The sequence below is a fragment of the Vulpes lagopus genome, chromosome X, assembly GCF_018345385.1.
Source record: "Vulpes lagopus strain Blue_001 chromosome X, ASM1834538v1, whole genome shotgun sequence".
NCBI classification, from domain to species: Eukaryota; Metazoa; Chordata; class Mammalia; order Carnivora; family Canidae; genus Vulpes; species Vulpes lagopus.
In genome coordinates, this window is record NC_054848.1 from 55,684,892 (window position 1) to 55,706,175 (window position 21,284).

A 21,284-nucleotide genomic window follows, 5' to 3' on the forward strand; every position below is an offset into this window, starting at 1 on the left:
CTGTCGTGAATAAATAAATAAATAATCTTAAAAAAAAAACTGGGGAAAACTTGTGCGAAAATCCATGCTGTAGAGTTTGCAAAGGGAAGAGGACATTAGGTGTTTTTCCTCATTTGTTTCTTGTGGGTCCTTTGCCCTTCAGAACCCCACTGAGAGAGCATTATGCAAGCCCATGGAGGGGAAAATCAACCCACCCCCACTTTTTTTAAATAAGATTTTATTTATTTACTAGTGAGAGACACACACACACACAGAGAGGCAGAGACATAGGCAGAGGGAGAAGCAGGCTCCATGCAGGGAACCTGATTTGGGACTCGATCCCGTGACTCAGGATCACGCCCTGGGCCAAAGGCAGACGCTCAACCACTGAGCCACCCAGGCGTCCCCAACCCACCCACACTCAAGGGTGTCTGCCTTCTCTGAGCTTGCTTGGCCCGCTTGACAGAGCAGAGGGGCCTGGGCCTCCCCAGCCCTGGCCACGCCTGCTTCGCCGCAGCCCGGCCCCTTGCTCTCCGGGGCCTGCTTTGCTGGGCTGCCTGGGTGGCCTCCCCGTGTCCACTTCTGCAGCCCCTTTCCTTCACAGAAGTAGACCCTGTGCACGCGGCAGAGCTAACAAGCCCACCCTGAGTTTTCTTTTCCATTCTTTCCCTCTTATTGCTCTTTTTTCCCCCAAATTATCCTTTGATTCCACTTAGGCTTTCTGTGGTTTCAATCACCCCTTGATCCATCGAGCCACAAGTGAGCCGTCCCTGACTGAGCCAAGGACAAAGTCTTTCCAGTTGCCCCCGGCAGAACCCAGCCTGAGCTAAGAGCCAGTCCCCACTAGTGACCAATTCCACACAATCTCTTCCTAAAAGGACAAGCAAAGGACGATAAAAATCACAGGTGTCAGACATTCCCAAACGGAATCTTCACCAGTGCATTTGGTAGTTTCAGAAATTGGAACGTGAGTCACATCCAAGAGGCACAGGTCACGCCTTATGCTTCCACCTGTGTTAGGATGGCTTCCACCTGGTTAGACTGGCCTCCACCTTTGTTAGGTTGGTGGAACCCTGTTTGAAATTGTTGTTTCCGTTTCTTTTGTCTTTTAGACAGATTTCAAAGGTTGCACCGGGGCATCTCCACCATAATGCACAACCTACTGTCTAGCAGTGTTTTCAGGCTGACGCATCCAGGAGTTCCAGAAAATGAAGAAGTAGCCCTGCCACTCTCCACACCTCTTTACCAAACCCTTCAAAGCAATAGCTCTAAAACTAAGTAAATGAAATTTAAAAGCTTTTAAATGCAATCTTCTTTCTTTCTTTCTTTCTTTCTTTGAATTAAAAAGTGAAATTCCTGGGCAGCCCGGGTGGCTCAGTGGTTTAGCGCCGCCTTCGGCCCAGGGCGTGATCCTGGAGACCCAGGATCGAGTCCCACGTCAGGCTCCCTGCATGGAGCCTGCTTCTCCCTCTCTGCCTGTGTGTCTGTGCCCCTCTCTCTCTGTCTGTCAGGAATAAATCAATAAAATCTCTTTTAAACAAAGTGAAATTCCCTTTACCTGAATCCTAGAGCAAGAAATCATACATATAAAACCACCACCACCACCACCACAACAACAACCAAATACAGCAGGAGTTCCGGGCACTTGCACAAAAAGCCTAAAAGCAGTAATAGTAAAAATAAATACATTTCTGAACTTTTAAAATAAAATGAAAAATAAAAATAAGATTAAAACTAAATTACAGTAATTTTATAATTGAAAGATAACATTGCTTTCGTGTGACTCCTAGAACAAAAATATCATATATTAAAAGTGAACACCAATAGCAGGAGGCCTAGGCAGTTGTACTTTATGCTACACCCTCCCCATAAGTCTCAGCTTAACTGGACGTAAGGTTCTTGCTTCTCTGCTGTGTCATAGGTGTGACATCTTCCCCGAAGCCAATGCCCAAATATTTGTCAATTCACTCCTTATGCAAAGAGCTTATGCTTGTTTTCAGTAGATTAGTCTAATTAAACTCCTTGGTGCATTAATGTGAACGATTTCTACTTCAGACTCCATCTGGATGTGTCCCGACAATGAAGTGTCGCCTAAATGATAACCCGTTCAGAAGATGCGCTCTGTGTGAGTATGTGTGCTTTTGGGCATTGATTTCTTTATAGTTCTATAAAATACATATGTTTAAGTATATAGTATTATAAAATGTGCTCTATCTAAATACGTTATCTATAGGGACACCTGGGTGGCTCAGTGGTTGAGCGTTTGTGCCTTCCGCTCAGGGCGTGACCCTGGACTCCCGGGGTGGAGTCCCGCATCGGGCTCCCTGCGAGGAGCCTGCTCTCTCTCTGCCTGCGTCTCTGCCTTCTTTTAAGTATATATATATATACATATATATGTATATGTAAAATTATGTACAATATCTACTGGTGTCTCCAAGTTACCTGTAAGTAATTTATACATAAATATATATATGAACTCCATAAATATGCCACCATATTATACTGATCAAATAATACACGATGACTATATTCTAGAGAACCATTAATACCACATAATGATCTTACGATATCAACATATTGATGTGCTAATGAATAACATCAATTCATAGTACATGACCATTGATTCGTATTTTTTTTTAAGATTTTATTTATTTATTCATTCATGAGAGACACAGAGAGAGGCAGAGACATAGGCAGAGGGAGAAGCAGGCTCCATGCAGGGAGCCCGATGTGGGACTCGATCCCGGGTCTCCAGGATCACGGCCTGGGCCAAAGGCAGGCGCCAAACCGCCAAGCCACCCAGGGATCCCATTGATCCGTATGTGATCCGTAATTAATACAGTAAGGAACACGCTATTGGCTATATTATTATACAAGGATTATACGGCAATTCTATGTTACAGATGACTATCAATACGGGTGATAATTATATGAATTGTATATGACTTCTATAAATGTATTTTATGTTGGCTATAGCAATGATGCCCTATGGATATCTATGGTATTTGTCTGCTATAGGAGATACTCAGGAACTCCAATAAAAAAATATACGGGGAACAAAAAAAAAAAGGAGATACTTAGGAAAAGAAAAGAATATGCTTTTGGTATCCTGCATATTTTTTACATGTACACTTAACATATCAAATACATATCCTGGAGTCCCGGGATCGAGTCCCGCGTAGGGCTCCCGGCATACAGCCTGCTTCTCCTTCCTCCTGTGTCTATGCCTCTCTCTCTCTCTCTCTCTCTCTCTCTCTCTCTCTCTATGTCTGTCATAAATAAATAAGTAAATAAATAAATACATAAATCTTTTTAAAAAATACATATTCTGTATTAGATAAATATATAGGCATATGTTCTACAAATTAAATGTATTTTATGTATTCTATAATTTATGTTACTACATTCCATATTTATAATATATATAAAGTATATGTTAGTATATAGATCTATATTGCTTACAAAAACAGCACATATACTGTATATGATCTATACTTGTGATTATCTTTCTATTTCTATTTATTTATTTATTTAGTTTTTAAAGATGCTCTTTATTTATTCGTGAGAGACGCACAGAGAGAGAGGCAGAGACACAGGCACAGGGATAAGCAGGCTCCATTCCGGGAGCCCCATGTGGGACTCGATCCGAGGACTCTGGGATCACACGCCCTGAGCCACAGGCAGACAGACGCTCAACCGCTGAGCCACCCAGGCGTCCCTATTTATACTACATTTAAAAATCTATATAAATATGTGTATTATTCGTCTAATTCAGTGACATCTAAAAGGATACATAAGGTACAGTTAATACAAACGTATATGTAGATTTGTATATAAGCGATCCCCTACTATACTAATTTTTTCATTCCTTTTAGGATATGACATTCCCTCTGGAAATGGGCAATTTCCAAAACCTGGGCTTTAGGTATCCCATGTTCCCCCCGCCCTCCGCCTTCCCCCAATCCCCCCTCCCGCCCCAGACCCAAAAGTTCAACACTCCCTTCCCAAATCTAGAAAAGGCAACAAAAACTCAGGAAGGTGAGAAGCTCTCTCTAGGACAACGGTGCCCAAGTCCTGATGCCGGTTTTAGAATGCCTCCCAGCCACCTTGTTTTTTTGAGGTTTACTGACCTGCACTCTGGCTTCAGACACATCCATGAATCTTGCAAGCTCCTGGCTGAGGGGAGAAAATCACAAGTATTCAGTATGTGGAGTTGGGGGTGGTTTAAATAAAATACAGTGTATTTTGTTCCTCTCTTTAAAAAGTTTTTTTTTGGGGTGGGGGGGAATGTCAGTGGCATTTTTCTGAACCAGTCTCTACACTGGGAAAAGTCACACCATTTCAGGATTTACAGCGAGATTCAGTTGACAGAGAATTTCAGGAAAGCCAAGTCTCGCGGGTAAAGGAGGCACAGTCCCCAAGAACACACGATACTCTGATGCAGTGTCTTTTAGTGTTACCAACTTGAAAATGAATAAAAATGCCTGAGGAACTACCTCTATGGACTTTCAGTCGTTGCTCTTACCCATTTTATGGGATTAGAGCCCTAAAACAAGGTGCCGCCCATCCATCTCCCTCTCTCTCTCTCTCTCTCTCTCTCTCCCTCCCTCCCTCTCTCAGCGATGATCAAGTTGGAGTACATTGCTGCTGGGTGCTAAGGGATGGCGCAAACCGCTGTTCATTCTTTGGATGTGTTTAAAGTGTGGGTATCGGGATCCCTGGGTGGCGCAGCGGCTTGGCACCTGCCTTTGGCCCAGGGCACGATCCTGAAGACCCGGGATCGAATCCCATGTCAGGCTCCCGGTGCATGGAGCCTGCTTCTCCCTCTGCCTGTGTCTCTGCCTCTCTCTCTCTCTCTGTGTGTGTGTGTGACTATCATAAATAAATAACAAATTAAAAAAAAAACATTTAAAGTGTGGGTATCACTAAATCCCCCCCTCGCCTGTCCCCGAGGACGGCCGCAGAAACCATACCCCCCCACACACACACTGTTCTGTAATGGCTAGCTTGAGGCTTCCTTTTCCTTTTTTTTAAATATATATATATATATTTTTTTAATTTTTATTTATGATAGTCACAGAGAGAGAGAGAGAGAGAGGCAGAGAGACACAGGCAGAGGGAGAAGCAGGCTCCATGCACCGGGAGCCCGATGTGGGATTCGATCCCAGGTCTCCAGGATCGCGCCCTGGGCCAAAGGCAGGCGCCAAACCGCTGCGCCACCCAGAGATCCCCGAGGCTTCCTTTTCTGGGGCACTTTTCCCTCAAGCAAAATTTAATTTCTATTTAGATTTAATTTTTATTTTTTTCAAAGATTTTACGTATTTATTTGAGAGACAGTGAGAGAGAGAGAGAGAGAGAGAGAGAGAGAGAGCAAGTGCACGGGAGCAGGGGCAGAGGAGAGGGAGAAGCAGACTCCCTGCCGAGCAGGGAGCCAGCCCCACTTGGGGTTCAATCCCAGGACTCTGGGATCCTGACCTCAGATGAAGAAGGCAGAAGCCTAACCCACGGAGCCACCCAGGCGCCCTCAGATTTTATTTTCAAAGAATATCTACAGCCGGCGTGGAGCTCCAACTTCCCACCCCAAATCAAGAGTCACATTCTCTACTGACTGAGCCAGCCAGGCGCCCCCTTTTTCTTTTCTTTTCTTTTCTTTTCTTTTCTTTTCTTTTCTTTTCTTTTCTTTCTTTCTTTTTTTTTTTTAATTTTAAGATTTTCAAAGACCCTTGAGCAAAATTTCAGGGCATGCAGAATATTCACTCATCCAGATAGTTTTTCAGCTGCAGTGTTTAAAAACGTACAACGCGGGCAGCCCGGGTGTGTCAGCGGTTTAGCGCCTGCCTTCAGCCCAGGCTGTGATCCTGGAGACCGAGGATAGAGTCCCACGTCAGGCTTCCTGCGTGGAGCCTGCTTCTCCCTCTGCCTCTCTCTCTCTTTGTGTCTCTCATGAATAAATAAATAAAAATCTTTTTAAAATATGACATAGCTACTTAAAAAAATGTACAAGGCGGTTCAGGGGCCCTACGGTGGGCGTAGAGATTCCTTCAACCAAATAAGATTTTAGAAATCAGCGCAGAAATATTTGAGGACGAGAGGACTGATCAGGATTTTATTTATTTATGTATTCATTCATTCATTGGAGACACACACACACACACACACACACACACACACACAGAGAGAGAGAGGGGGGGGGCAGAGACACAGGCAGAGGGAGAAGCAGGCTCCATGCGGGGAGCCCACGTGGGACTCCATGCCGGTCTCCAGGATCGTGCCCTGGGCGGAAGGCGGCGCCAAACCTCTGAGCCACCCGGGCTGCCCCATCAGGATTTTAAACCACCTTAGTAGGATCCTAAGCCGGTTGCGCCCTCCCCCCCTCGCCTCTCGCCCACGGTGTTCCGCGGGACTTGTTTATGTTACCAGCTGGTGGACGCGCTGGCGGGAGCACATGGGCTTAACTTCCGCCCTCGCCGCCCTGGCCCCGCCCACAGAGCGCTGGGCTCCCGACAACCGCCCAAGGCCGAGCCCAAGAGCCCAAGGCCGAGCCCGGAGCCCCGAGTGCCCAGCTGGCCCCCCGCCGCCTCGAGGCCGGTAGCTTAGACTTCAGCCTCGAGGAGAGAGACGGGTGATAACCGGTCCCAGGCCCTCCCCCTCCCCGGCGCCCCGCGGGCAGCAGGCTTACCGCGTAGGCGCGCTGGGGTACTGGGTGCGCTGGAACACGCTCTCCAGCTCATGCAGCTGCACGCGGCTGAACACGATGCGCTGGCCCGCCTGCTGCCCGTTGCCCGGCAGGGGACACGCGACGGTGGCCTGGGGCGGCTGCCCTGGCACTGGGCCCTGGTCGCCGTGCCTCTGGGGGGTCCCGTCGCCCGCCGGCAGTGGAGATCCCGCGGCCTCGTCACCCATTGCCTCCTCGCCGTGGCGCTGGCCTTCACCGTCACCGTCGCGCTGGCCCTGACCGTCGTCACCGTCGCGCTGGCCCTGACCGTCACCGTCGCGCTGGCCCTGACCGTCACCGTCGCGCTGGCCCTGACCGTCACCCTCGCCGTCACCGTCACCCTCGCCGTCAGCTTCCTCCATGACCTGGTCTGCTCCCCCGCCGTGGTCAGGTGTGAACTCGGCCGCCGCTCCCTCCTGGGTCAGCGACACGGCCACAGGCTGGGTTTCTGCAAAGGAGGAAATCCACACGGAGAGATCAGGGCATCGGAGCCTGGGCTGTGGGAGGCGGGAGGCAAGGGGCAGCAGCATCTGCGGGGCGTCGGGCCTGCTCCCCTCGCCCAGGGAACCTTCGTTTCTGGGGCTTGATGGGGGCACGTGTCCCAACCGCCACCGACCCTGCGGCTCTTCCCCGCCCTCGTCGACTCCCGGGCCGAGGAAGCCCATGACTTCGTCCCTGCGTCGGCTCAGAGGCTCCATAGCCCTCGCGCTGTTCCCTGCAGATCCCGCGCTGGGTCCTCCTGGATCCGTGGGTCGGGCGCAGAGAGGTGCCGTGCCGCCAGGCTCCCACGGAGCGGAGCGGTCCTCGCGTTGTCAGGCTCCCCCGCTTCTGAGCAGAGGGCCTCTCTCTATCTATATACACCCCCTCCGGAGGGGGGCGGGGTGGGCTCGCCGAGGTGCGCATGCGGCTGGGCTTGGCACCCCCTGGGCGGTGCACTTGCAGGGAGAGCTCCGGTGGGGAGCACTTTCTTTGCCCAGTGCATCCGTCGGTCAATGCCTAGCGAGAGTCTTCTTCTAGCCTAGGACCGAGAGTCCTAGGTTGAGTCTTCTTCAAGTCCCAGCTTGGCTCCTGCGCCCCAAATCTGGGTCGGCTGAGAGGCAGACCTCCCCCTAGCTCTGGAGCCCTTGCAGAAGAAGCGTTGGGAGAATGTCTCTTGGGCCGGCCCTGCGTATCCAGCGGCGGCGACTAGGCAGGGAATAGGCATCCGACGAATGTCACGGGCTCCGAGGTGCCACTTGGAGGTTTTTCTGTGAGGCGCCTCAAGTCAGAGCCCGCCAGACTCTCCCCCCGCCCCCCGCCCAGACCCCCGGGTACCCGAGAACAGAAGCTTGGACTCGAGTCTTCTGAGCGTGCCTGGTGCTCAGACGGGCACTATGCACAGAAAACCGAGCTTGCGCCTTGAGAATGTCCGGCGCCTCTAGAATTTGAGTAATGAAGCCCCGTCTCAGTACAGGGCTCCGAACCCGCACAGCGCTCAGGGCGTTCCTGGTCTGCTGGAACTGTACGAGCTCCGGCTTGGTTGCGTTTTTCCCAGGCCTTTGGCTCAAACCTTTGTTGCTCTCATTGCAACCATGGATCCTGAATCCCGTTTGGGCTCAGCATCTATGCCTCTGCCCAGATGCTCTAGACAAGCATGCATGTCTGGCCCTTAGGGTGGGACCCTTGGGATCGGGGTGATGACCCACCCACTTTCTTGCCGCCATTTCTCCCCCACCCCTTTCCCTCCTCCCCTTAGTTTTTCTTCGTGTGTGTGTTTCAAAGATGTTATTTATATATTCATGAGAGACACAGAGAGAGAGGAGGCAGAGACACAGGCAGAGGGAGAAGCAGGCTCCGTGCAGGGAGCCCGACGTGGGACTCGATTCCGGACCCCAGGATCGCGCCCCGGGGCCGATGGCGGCGCTAAACCACTGAGCCACCGGGGCTGCCCCCAGAGCTGTTTTACAGATGCCCCAGCACTTTTGTTAATATCCTGAATTTTGAACATAGCTCCTAACAACGGGTCCTGTGCGGGACAACGGACTTGACTTACCCTACGTTTACCGCACAGCCTCACTCCTCCAACTCCATTTGAACTCCATCAGAAGCTGGGTGGCTCAGCGGTTTAGCGGCGCCTTCGGCCCAGGGCGTGATCCTGGAGACCCGGGATCGAGTCCCACATCGGGCTCCCTGCATGGAGTCTGCTTCTCCCTCTGCCTGTGTCTCTGCCTCTCTCTCTCCTCTCTGTGTTTATATTAAATAAATAAAAAATCTTTGAAAAAAAATTGAAATCAGAAGCTGCCTCATTTCTGTGGGCTCCTAAAACGCATCTCGGGCCCTAGGTGCCTCACTAACTGTGCCTAAGGGGATGGAAGCGCGCCCCTTGCCCCGTGCTCCTGCAGGAGGGGCAAGAAACTAACTACACAAGGTCTGTGGACCGATTCATTTTCAAAGAGGTGGTAAGGGATGGCAGTAGGACTGCCTCCTCCTGGCTCGCACCCAATGTTTCCTCCCCAGGTTGGCCCCTTGTTGGGTGCCACAGGCGCCCACCCCACCCCACGCCCCCTTGGCCCGACTGGACCCAAGGCACAGCTGTGGACTTGAGATCAGTTACTGCGTGAGAGACCTACAAGGGTTTTCCTCCTCTTTGTGTTCGACTACCTACGATATCCGTGGCAGGTTCTTTCCTGTCTCAGGGCGCCACGGAGTGTTCACTCCTGGGTGCTCTCCTTCAGTCACTCACGTGAGCCTTGCCATACATCGCCCTACCTGGGCATCGGTTGTGGGTAGCGTTTACTTATTAAAATGTGTACTTAACCTTCTTCACACGTCGCACATTTTAAAACCGGAATGGAGCATCATCCTCAGCAAAAACAGCCACGAGTCATGGTTCCGTGGGCCGGCGTCATGCGAGGGGGCTCTGGAGCCATTCGGCTGCAACCTGCACCCCGGCTCGCCCACCCCTTGTTAGCTGGCTGACCTGTGGAGTTGCTTATTCTCACTTTACCCTGGTTTCCCCATCTGTAAAAGGATAGCAGCAACAACTACCTCACCAGGGTGTGGCCGAACTCACCGAGAGTCACAAAAATCACATATTCCCGGTGGCCATACCTTGCCGTCACACATTTCCGATTTCAGTCCATTTGTGTTTATTCATTAACGAGGGTCCGTGAGAGCAGCGAGGTGATGGTCACTCACTGGCAGATGGCAATGAGGACAGCACGCTATCCTGTGACTATCAGGTCTGTCTTTGCCCTACCTGTCTTTGGGGGTGGGGGGGAGACTTTCTGTTTTTCTGATTTTTTTCAAGTCCTCTCCACACCCAGTGTGGGGCTGGGGCCCGTGACTCCAAGACCAAGAGTTGCCCGCTCCACCCGCTGAGCCACCAGGTCTCATTGTACCTCCGTAGGCTTCAGTCCATAAACCTCTTTGGCTGCTGTGTTTACAGGGCCCTCTGCCAGGCAGCGTGGGGAGCGTCTCTGGTCCAGACTCCTCCGCTGTGCATCGTGCCCCTCCCAGGCTGGGGAGAGACATCAGCCCACGTGAGAGAAAGAAGCAGAGACTGATGGGAGTCCCACCACCTCTAACTGGCTCTGTCTGTGCCCCAGGTAAATAAATCAGCTGACATCTCTATGCGTCCCATGCCGCCCCTCTGTAGCATGGGGCTCATGCTGGCCCCTGCTCTCCTGAGCTGTGCCATTTCCATTGATTCACACAGGGCCCACGGGGAGTGCTCAGACACCTGGAGCTGATGCTGGAGCTAAGAAGGGGTCAGGACCGTGTGGGGTCAGGCTGTACCTGGGCCCTCACCATGATCGGAGGTGCGGGACGTGGAGCCTCGCCCCTGCTCCTGAGCAGCTGTGAGAGCCTGTGGAGCCAACCTAGCTGTGCTTGCTCATGCTGGTGACCTCCTGTGAGTGCCCACTGTGCCCCAGGGCCTGGCTCTCAATCCTACCACTGTCCCGAGGAGGGAAGGGGGTTTGGGTGGCTGGGGGCGGTGGAGGCCTCACTTTTTTCCTTAACCAAGGCAGCGAAGGCCTAGAGAGTGTCCGTGACTTTGACAAGGTGCAGAGCTTGGTGGAGGTGGGGCAGGATACAAACTTCTGAAGAGACTGTTCCTCGCAGCCACGGGTAGAAGCACATTGGGCTTTTGGGGAGCAGTGGGGGTTTCCCTTACACCTCAGAGGGAGTCCAAGTTCCGCAAATGCTAAGCAGGCCGTGCATGGAACCTCAGTGCAAGGGGGTAGTAGGAGCAGCCCCAGGAGGGAAGAAGCATACAGCTCATCTCAGGGGACCCAGACACAGCCAGGGTGGCTCTGGAGTGTGGCCTGGAGAGGAAGCTAGACAGGTGTCTGCAGAGAACTCTGTAGTACTGAGGGGCACGTAGAGTTTACATGTTAGGGGTGTGTGTGTGTGTGTGTGTGTGTGTGTGTGTGTGTGTGTGAATTCAAGGAGGGCGTTGGAACGTGTGTGTCTGGGATGATGGTTAAAGTGAGAGAGTTTTGGGCCAGGGGGAGCCCTGGCGGAAGCAGTGTTTTAGGATGAGTTTCTATCTTGCGATTCTCTCAGCTGGTTCTTGGTTCAGTTCCTTGCGGTTAGTGGGGGTGGGCTCCCAGGTCCAGAGCCAGAGTCCCTGCTTGGAGGCCACCGCTGTCCACCAGGTACATCGGAGGTCCCCTTGAGTTGGAATGTAAAATTCTGTGTGTGTAGTGGCATCTATCTAAGTCACGTGTGCACTTGCATGGGCTCGAGTGGAGACGGTGCCCCTCACCACCCGCTCCCACCTCAAGAAATCTTCTAGGGAAGACCAGGGAATTGAGGAAAGTAAGCAGGCTCTGGACTGGGAGCGCTTGCATCTGGTTTCAGGGCACAGTTTCACTCCTTCCGCTTTCCTGCTATCCGCTCACTGTGTGACACTGGCAGGCCTGACTGTCTCTCGCCGCCTTTTCCCCAACCGAAAATAGGGCAACTATTCCTACTACTACCAGTGTTCCCTAAAATAATGATAATCACCTCACAGAATTCTTAGGAAGTATGGAAAGGTGGTTTCCCTTTCTCTCTCCTTTCTTCTCTCTTTTCTCTCTCCCCCCTCCCCTTCCTCCCTCCTTTCTTCCTTCCTCCATCATCTACTCCTGTCTTCTCCGTCCCTCCCTCCATTGTTTCCTTTTATCTTCCTCTCCTCTGCCCATACTTCTCTTCTGGCTGTGATCATTTAAGAGAAACTCAAGGGCAGGGCACCTGGCTGCCTCAGGCAGTTGGAGCATGGGACTCTCGATCTCCAGGTTGTGTGTTTGAGGCCCCTGTTGGCTGTCGAGATTACTTAACAGACAAAAGCAAAAACCAACCAAACAAACAAAAACAACCTTTTAAGAAATGAATGAAACTCAAGACAGTATGTCTTTTCATCTCTACACCTTTATAGTATGGAGTTTCCAAAAAACTTAGACACTTCGCCTCCATAACCACAGCGCAATCCGAGCCTCGAAATAGCAGCAACAATCTGTTGGAGGGATGCCTGGGTGGCTCAGCGGTTGAGAGACGGTCTGCCTTTGGCCCAGGGCGTGATCCCGGGGTTCCGGGTTCGATCCCACGTCGGGCTTTCTGCATGGAGCCTGCCTCTCCCTCTGTCTGTGTCTCTGCCTCTCTCTCTCTCTCTCTCCTGTGTCTCTCACGAATATATAAATAAAATCTTTAAAAACAACAACAATCTGTTGGAATCATGGCCCAGGCGCCTACATTTAGAGTTTTCTGGTGGCCTAAAAAATAACTTTTTACGGGCGGTATTTTTAGAATTTAAGAGGCACCTGGGTGGCTCAGTCGGATAAGCGTCTGCCTTTGGCTCAAGTCATGATCTTGGGGTCCTATGGAACCAGTGGAGCTCCCCGCTCAGCAGGGAGCCTGCGTCTACCTCTCCCTCTGCAGCTCCCCCTGCTTATGCTTTCTCTTTCTCCCTCTCCTCTCCTCTCCTCTCCTCTCCTCTCCTCTCCTCTCCTCTCCTCTCCTGTCTCTCTGTCAAATAAATAAAATCTTTTTAAACATTTCTAGAACTGAAGCTTTATTGTGTCTGCATTGATAAAATACAGAAGTCTTGGGAGGCATCTGCACGTAGAATTCTAGCCTTCAGAGGGTGAGGGTGAAATCAGAGATAGCCCCAATTTAACTATTACTGCTGATGATTGCAAGTGGCAATAAAGCACTGCAGATTTTGTGTTCTCTGCCCTATCTCAGGGCACCATGGACCCTTCAGGTTTGTTCCAGGGAGCTGTATCATTTGGCTGCTGAATCCCAGTCTGGAGGAGCCTGGAACTGCAGGTTCCTCTGCTATACTGCAGTGTTAAGAGTAAAATTCCATGGACTTTTTTCTTTAAATTATGTCTGTTACATTAGTGCATTATGACAAAATCACCACGGTTAGTGGCTCCATGTGGTGAATATATATATATACACATACTTAAATATGTGTATGTATGTATGTATCTATCTATCTATCTATCTATCTATATATATATAATGGAATATCATTTGGGCTTTAAAAATTAGGAAATGCCATTTATAAAAACTTGGATGAACCTGGAGGAAGTTATTTTGAATTATTAAATAAGCCAGACACAGAAAGACAACCTGCATGATCCCATTTATATGTAAAATCTAAAAGAATCCAACTCCTGGGGACCCCTGGGTGGCTCAGCGGTTGGGCGCCTGCCTTCGGCTCCGGGCGCGATCCTGGGGTCCCAGGATCAAGTCCCAAGTGGGGCTCCCTACGTGGAGCCTGCTTTTCACTCTGCCTGTGTCTCTGCCTCTCTCTCTCTCTCTCTCTCTCTCTCTCTGTGTGTGTGTGTGTGTGTGTGTCATTCATGAATAAGGAAATAAAATATTTAAAGAAAAATAAATAAAAGAATTCAACTCCTAGAAGCAGAGCGCGGAATGGTGGTTTTAGGAGTTGGGGTTTAGGGAAAACGTGGAGATGTTGGACCAAGGGCACCAAATTTCAATTATGCAACATTAATACGCTCTGGAGATTGAATGTACAGCATGGTGATTTCGTTAATAACATGGTCTTGATACTTGAGATTCACTAAGAGAGTGGATCTTAAGTGTTGTTACCAGAAATAAAAGGCAACCAGGGAGGTGATAGATATGTTAATTCCCTTTATTTTGGCAATCTTTTCACCATGTATACATACATCAAAATATCAAGTTTTAACCTTAAGTATTTGAAATTTTAATTTTTCTTTTATACCTCAATAAAGCTGAAAAAATTTTTTTCTTTTTCTTTTTAAGATTTCATTTATTTATTCATGACAGACACAGAGAGAGAGAGAGAGGCAGAGACACATGCAGAGGGAGAAGCAGACTCCATGCAGGGAGCCCGATGTGGGACTCAATCCCGGAACTCCAGGATCACACCCTGGGGTGAAGGCAGGAGCTAAACCGCTGAGCCACCCAGGGATCCCCTGAAAAAAATTAAAATAGACCCAAATAGAGGAGAGGGGAGGAGCTGATAAATAACACCAGGTGAAGGAGGACATTTAAAAGAACATCGAGGGCGCCTGGGTGGCTCAGTGGTTGAGCTTCTTGGGATCCAGTCCACCTTGGCCTCCACCCCCACCCCCACCACCCCCACCACCCCTCCCCAGTCTGCTTTTCCCTCTGCCTATGTCTCTACCTCTCTCCGTGTGTGTGTGTGTGTGTGTGTGTGTGTGTCCTGAATAAAATCGTTTTGAACATAAAAGAACACCTACAGCAATAATAATAGGAAAAATAGCTAACCATCATTAGAGGAACAATAGCTAAGTTTATAGAGCGCTTAGGAAGGTCTTTTGTTCTACTCTGCTGCTTTAACTCTCCACCCTCCCCAACTCACATCAAAGAATTCGCATTCACAAATCGTGTTATTATCTCAAGCCAGAGATGTTTGTTCATCATCCCATAAGCAGTGGTCGAGTGCCTCCTTAGTGCCAGGCACTTCGAGTTCTGTGATGAATAAAACAGAGCTCCTAGAGTACACATGTCATGATGGGCAACTGAATCATGTATAGAATTGTTGAATCACTATATCCTACACTTGAAACTAATAGAACATTGTATGTTAACTATACTGGAATTAAAATAAAAAACTTTAAAAAAAATAGGACTCCTTAAAGCTCCATGAGCTTTAATCTAGTGGCAAAAAATAATTATATATATAATTATATATGTGTGTGTATCACACACATACTCTGGAAAGATAACATAGAACAAGTAAATTCCTAATGTGGAGGGGATCTGGCTGCAGCATCTGTCACCCCACTGATCACCAGGGTTGATTCGCCTGATCTGGCTGGAAAAAAAAAAGGAAGGAAGGAAGGAAGAGAGAGAGAGAGGGAGGGAAAGAAAGAAAGAAAGAAAGAAAGAAAGAAAGAGAAAGAAAGAAAGAAAGAAAGAAAGAAAGAAAGAAAGAAAGAAAGAAAGAAAAAGAAAGAAAGAAAGAAGAAAAGAAAGAAAGAAAGAAAGAAAGAAAGAAAGAAAGAAAGAAAGAAAGAAAGAAAGAAAATTAAAATTAAAATAAGTAAATTCTAGTAGGTGGGAGCTGCCTGGCCGCGTCTGCTCCAATTCGGGAGGTGGCAGGTCCCTTACGAAGGGACTTGAGTAAGAGTGAGGATCTAAGGATCTAGGGATTTATAAGGGCTTGTCCTAGATGGATTGAAGACGAGGAGGAAACTGAGTGCAAGGCAGGCAGAAAACGCCCAAATAGGATCATTCCAGAGCGGGATGAATGGTGAAGGGGCCTCTGAAGGCAGGCGGGCTCTTCCGGGCCACGATGCCTGCCCTCTCTCCTCGCCCCCGAGGCCAGGCCCTGCCGTCGCCCCCAACTCGCAGGCGCGCGCGGGTACCGCGGCCCGGCGGAGGCGAGGGCGTGCCCCGCGGTGCGCAGGGCGGGCCCTGGAGAGCGAGGCCGCGGACGGATCGGCAGGACCGGTGTGGGGAGCCTGGGGCGAGGCCGCCCCACCGACGGCTCAGCTGCGCGGGGGACAGCAGCGGGCCCGCGGGGACCCGGCGGACCCGCTGCGCTCCGCGCTCTTAGAGCAAATGCGACGCTGCCGCTCGGAGTCCCGAGTCCGGAGTCCGAAGCCTCGGGCTCGGGGCGGTGAAAAGCGGCCACTGGAGCCGCTGTTGCCGCGAGCGGTGCCCTGGCTTCCAGGCTTCGATGCCACGGATCTGCCCACCGCAGAGACTTGGGACCAGCGCCGCAAAGTCCACAGGCCCTTAGGGCGGGCTCCTGCCCTGACGGGAGCCGCTGTGTGCATCCACGCAAATGCGCCACGGAGCCAACGAGATCCCTGCATCCTTCCGGATGCTCAGGAGCCTCTTGGAGTCTACGCTGAACAGGACACCGCGTCTTTTCTCAGCCAGCTGCCCGAAATGACGGAAGGGAAGGGCGATGGGCCACAAGACACTTCACAGAGAGCCAGTTGGACAGGACAGTCAATTCATCAGCTTTTGCATTAAGGTGTGTGCGTGCGTGTATCACGTGTTCCATAATATAGGGTGCGTGCTCCGTCGTGTATAGATGCGTGTGTGTGTGTATATATATATGTATATACGCATGTAATATACGAATGGCTCAAGTTGAAGTCCAAATTTTTTTAAAAGGTTCATTATTATTATTATTATTATTACTAATTAACGAGCGACACACACACAGAGGCAGAGACACAGGCAGAGGAGGAGCAGGCTCCGTGCAGGGAGCCCCACATGGGACTCCATCCCGGGTGTCCGGGATCACGCCCCGGGCTGCAGGCGGCGCTAAACCGCTGAGCCACCGGGGCTGCCCGCAAGTTTCTTAATCTCTTCTGAATTCAAAGAAAACTCTCTCGGGGCGCCTGGGTGGCTCACTGGTTGAGCATCTGCCTGTGGCTCCGGACATGATCCCCAGTTCTGGGGATCGAGTCCGCATCGGGTTCCCTGCGGGGAGCCTGCTTCTCCCTCTGCCTGTGTCTCTGCCTCTCTCTGTGTGTGCCTCTCATGAATGAATGAATAAAATCTTTTAAAAAAAAAAAAGAAAAAAGAAAAATCTGAACGGAATGGGGAAAAATTACCAAGTATTGAAAATATTTTCTATGGAAATGGCAGTATGTTTATATTACAGTTGCATTATTTAGTAGAAAAATACAGGAGGCTGAATTACATTTTTTTAAATATTGTATTTATTTATTTGACAGAGACTATGAGAGAGAGAGAGACAGAGAGAGCATAAGCGTGGGAGTGGCAGAGAGAGGGAGAGGGAGAAGCAGGCTCCCTGCTGATCAGAGAGCCCAATGTGGCAATCCATCCCAGGACCCCAGGATCATGACCTGAGTGGAAGGCAGATGCTTAACCGCCTGAGGCACTCAGGCGCCCTGAATTGCAGCTTCGAAAAGATTTTATTTATTTACTTGAGAGACAGAGTGCACAAGCCGGGGGCAGAGGGGCAGAGGGAGAGGGAGAAGCGGGCTCCCCACTGAGCAGGGAGCCCAATGTGGGGCTCCATCCCAGGCCCCTGAGATTATTTGACCCAAACCAAAGGCAGGCAATCAACCAGTTGAGCCTCCCAGGTGGTCCTTTTTTTTTTTTTTTTAAGATACTTAAGAACATCTTAATTACAGATAAACAACAATATATTTTTCAATAAGAATGTCCCATGCAGAGGATCCCTGGGTGGCTCAGCAGTTAGGCGCCTGCCTTGGGCCCAGGGGGTGATCCTAGAGTCCCGGGATCGAGTCCCATGTCAGGCTCCTTGCATGGGGCCTGCCTTCTGCCTGTGTCTCTGCCTCTCCCCCACTCTCTCTCTCTCTCTGTGCATCTCTCATGAATAAATGAACAAAATCTTTAAAAAAAAAAGAATGTTCTATGCAATTTTTGGGATATACTTCTATGAAAAGATTATTTGTTGCTTATTTGAAATTCACATATAAGGGAACGTTCTGCACCTTATCTGCGAATGGAAGTTTACTTCTGGATCTTGAAAATCAACAAGATTAAAATATTGAGGGCAGCCCAGGTGGCTCAGCGGTTTAGCGCCATCCTGGCCCCAGGGCGTGATCCTGGAGACCCGGGATCGAGTCCCACGTCGGGCTTCCTGCGTGGAGCCTGCTTCTCTCTCTATGCTTGTGTCTCTGCCCCTCTCTCTCTCTCTGTGTGTGTCTCTCATGAATATGTAAATAAAATATTTTTTGATTAAAATATTGATGCATTTAGGGGCACCTGGGTGGCTCAGTGGGTTAACCGTCTGCCTTTGGCTCAGGTTATGATCTCAGAGTCCTGAGATTGAGCTCCACGTTGGGCTCTGTGCTTGGCGGGATGTCACCTCCCTCTCCCTCTGTGTGCACACGCGCGCTCTCTCTGTCTCTCTCTCTCTCTCTCTCTCAAATAAATAAGAAATCTTCTTAAAAATAAAATATTGATACATTTAAAATCTTTTGAATTTCTGTTCTTTCATTCTTTCATATAATACCTTTAGTCATAAATGATAATTGGCATTATGAAATTTCAGGGAATTCATAGAGGTCCAAAGCGGAAAGATCAAATCTACTCACAGCTCAGGAAGAAAAAATACTCTTGGTATTGGTGATATTCAATCTTGCTTGATATCCTCAAGGCTATTCCTACACACACAAGGATAAAGAAGAGGGGTGAATGGATGCACGTATGTATAGAGAGAATCTAATAAGGCTGGAATCATGGTGTATGTGCTTTAAAAAATAAAAAAGTATTACAGTTAAATTTTACTGCATTTAGTAGAAGAAAAAGAAACCTAGGAGACTGAAAAAACTGCTGAACTTCAGGAAATTGTTTCCTGACCAACAAGAGATATTAGTTCCCTAAAATCCCCTTTTTCTTCTCCAGAGAAAGCTGAACTTCCCAATCTGTTACCTTGTCTCCGAGGCATAATATTTTCTTAAGACTCTCCCCAAGATGCCCACTTATCATTAAGAACAGCTACAAAATGTTCCAGCAAGTATGATCAGGTCCTGTGGGGTCTGATTCATCACCAGAGGGCCTCCTGTCCTGGACACTCAGATGTCTTCATCCTCAGTGCTCAGAAATTTGAGATCAAAACTAGGTGAGTGAAAAATAAATAATAAAATTAAAAAAAAAAAAAAGAATGAGGCAAGTGGCGTGAGAACCAAAGAAACTCAGAGAGAGGGACGCCTGGGTGGCTCAGCGGTTGAGCATCTATCTGCCTCCGGCTCAGGGCGTGATCCCCCGGGTCTGGGATTGAGTCTCGCATCGGGCTCCTTGGGGGGAGCCTGCTTCTCCCTCTGCCTGTGTCTCTGCCCCCCCCCTCTCTCTCTGTGTGTGTGTGTGTCTCATGAATAAATAAATAAATAAAATCTTTATAGAAAATAAAGAAACTCACAGAGGGGGACACAGAAGGGAGAGAACAAAGCATGTACGAGAGCAGGGCTTATAAACAGAAGTAGGAGGGTAGAATAATGGCATCCTAGGATGGTTAGCTTTCGGAGGTTCTTTTTTTTTTTTTCTTTTTAAGATTTTTATTTATTTACTGTATTTATTTTTTTTATCCCTTAAAGATTTTATTTATTTATGAGAGGCACGGAGAGAGAGAGAGAGAGAGAGAGAGAGAGAGAGAGAGAAAGAGAGAGAGAGAGGCAGAGACACAGGCAGAGGGAGAAGCAGGCTCCGTGCAGGGAGTCCGACGTGGGACTCGATCCCGGGGTCCCCAGGATCAGGCCCTGGGCTGAAGGCAGGCGCTAAACCACTGAGCCACCCAAGGTGCCCTTTTTATTTACTTTAAAGAGAGCAAGAGCACAAGCGGAGGGAGCGGCAGAGGGAGAGGGAGAGAGAGAATTTCAAGCAGACTCTGCTGATTAAAGAGCCTGACTTGGGGCTCCATCTCATGACCCCGAGATCCTGACCTGAGCCAAATCCAAGAGTCAGATGTAACCGACTGAGCCACCCGGGCACCCCAGGTGTCGGTTGGTTGGTTGGTTGGTTGGTTGGTTTCTTTCTTTCTTTCTGACTTTCTTGATGACGTTCTTCTGCTCCAGACAATGAAAATTGTTTAAGGTTAGCTTATCCTGCAAAGGTTGCAACCTGGCAGCTGCAGCCTGAATCTAGTCCACAGACCTCTTTTAGATGGCTGGCACACTTTTCAATAAGACCTATTTCAGTTAGTTACAACAGTTAAAGAAATGGAAGGTTTCATATAGACGTTTGGAGTTGGGGCCAATCTTGAAAAATACCCGGAAAATCTGGCCGTCTTGGCCCAACATTCCCCTGCAGCACAGTGAGCTGGGACTGAGTACAGGCCGTCCCCTTTGAAAGAGATGTGTTCTTCCTCAGTTTACCCGTCTCCACTCTCCTTGCTGTTATGTTACCTGCCTGCATCGGCATTTGAGTTGGTAACTCCAGCCATTAAAGAACATGTTGTTTAGAGGCGCCTGGGTGGCTCAGTTGAACTGTCGAGCATCCGACTCTTGGTTTTGGCTCCGGTCATGATCTCAGGATCGTGAGATTGGGCTCGGAGCTCAGCGCACAGTCTGCTTGGGGATTTTCTCTCTCCCTCTCCTCTGCCCCTCCTTCCACTCATGTTCTCTTTCTCTCGCTCTCTCTCGCTCTCTCTCAAATGAATAAATAAATCTTTGAAAATTTTAAAAACAAAACAGAACATGTTTTTTTAGGGGTGCCTGGCTGGCTCAGTCAGAAAAGCATGGGACTCTTTGATATCAGGGTTGTGAGTTCAAGCCCCACGTTGGCTGGAGAGAACACTTAAATAAATAAAACTTTAAAAAAAAAAAAAAAACAGCCCCAAAGCATGTTTTTCATTACGTGAAATGTCAGGCATACATAAAAGCAGAGAGAATCCCAACCTTATGTATTCATCTCTCAGTTTCAACAATTATTCAGAACCAGCCTTGTTTCATCAATACCCTCACCAATTCAACACACTTGCATATGCCCCTGGATTATTTTGATGCAAATCAAGACATCACATAGTTTTCATCTGGAGATTTTCCAGTGTCTCTAAAAGAACGAGAATGTGTAATTTCTAATCATGCCTCTTTCCGTTATGCCACGTATGCCATAGGTTATACTGTGGTGATAGGATATTTTATGCAATAATAGTAGTGAATTCTTTTGAAGATTTTTATTTATTGGGACGCCTGGGTGGCTCAGCGGTTAGGTGTCTGCCTTCATGCTCAGGCCGTGATCCCGGAGTCCTGGGATCGAGTCCCGCATCGGGCTCCCTGCATGGAGTCTGCTTCTCCCTCTGCCTCGCTTTCTGTGTCTCTCGTGCATAAATAAATAAATGAGAGAGAGGCAGAGACATAGGCAGAGGGAGAAGCAGACTCCCTGCGGGGAGCCAGATGTGGGAATTGATTCCAGGTCCCCAGGACCACGACCTGAGCTAAAGGCAGATGCTCAACCACTGAGCCACCCAGGTGCTCCTAAAAATAAAATCTTAAAAAAAAAAAAAGTTATTTTCCAAACATGGCTAATTATTTCTCACCAAATAGGTTTTTTTTTTTTTTTTTTTTTCAGATAGATTAGCCTGGGTGCTGTCTTCAGTCACTTGCATGCATCTTGCAAGCTCCTTTCTGAGGTTGAGCAACCCACAAATATTCAG

General features: G+C 49.1%; 1 protein-coding gene across 5 annotated transcripts in view; it reads left to right on the plus strand.

Moving 5' to 3' along the window:
- The first annotated feature begins 711 nt into the window (after positions 1 to 711).
- LOC121483615 (homeobox protein Rhox13-like) overlaps positions 712 to 21,284 on the plus strand; it is a 32,363-nt gene continuing 11,790 nt past the window's right edge. The window contains exons 1-5 of one of the 5 annotated variants that reach the window (XR_005985752.1): positions 714 to 1,257; positions 2,035 to 2,104; positions 10,122 to 10,281; positions 10,392 to 10,586; positions 11,214 to 12,549. Coding sequence is in view for 1 of the 5 variants with exons in the window: in XM_041742312.1 (XP_041598246.1) it covers positions 2,059 to 2,104; positions 10,122 to 10,215 (140 nt within the window). In the remaining 4 variants the exon portion in view is untranslated. Of the gene's footprint in view, positions 1,258 to 2,034; positions 2,105 to 3,854; positions 4,204 to 10,121; positions 10,282 to 10,391; positions 12,550 to 21,284 lie in introns of those variants that run through there. The other 4 variants (XR_005985753.1, XR_005985751.1, XR_005985754.1 and 1 more) reach the window with 4 other exon arrangements.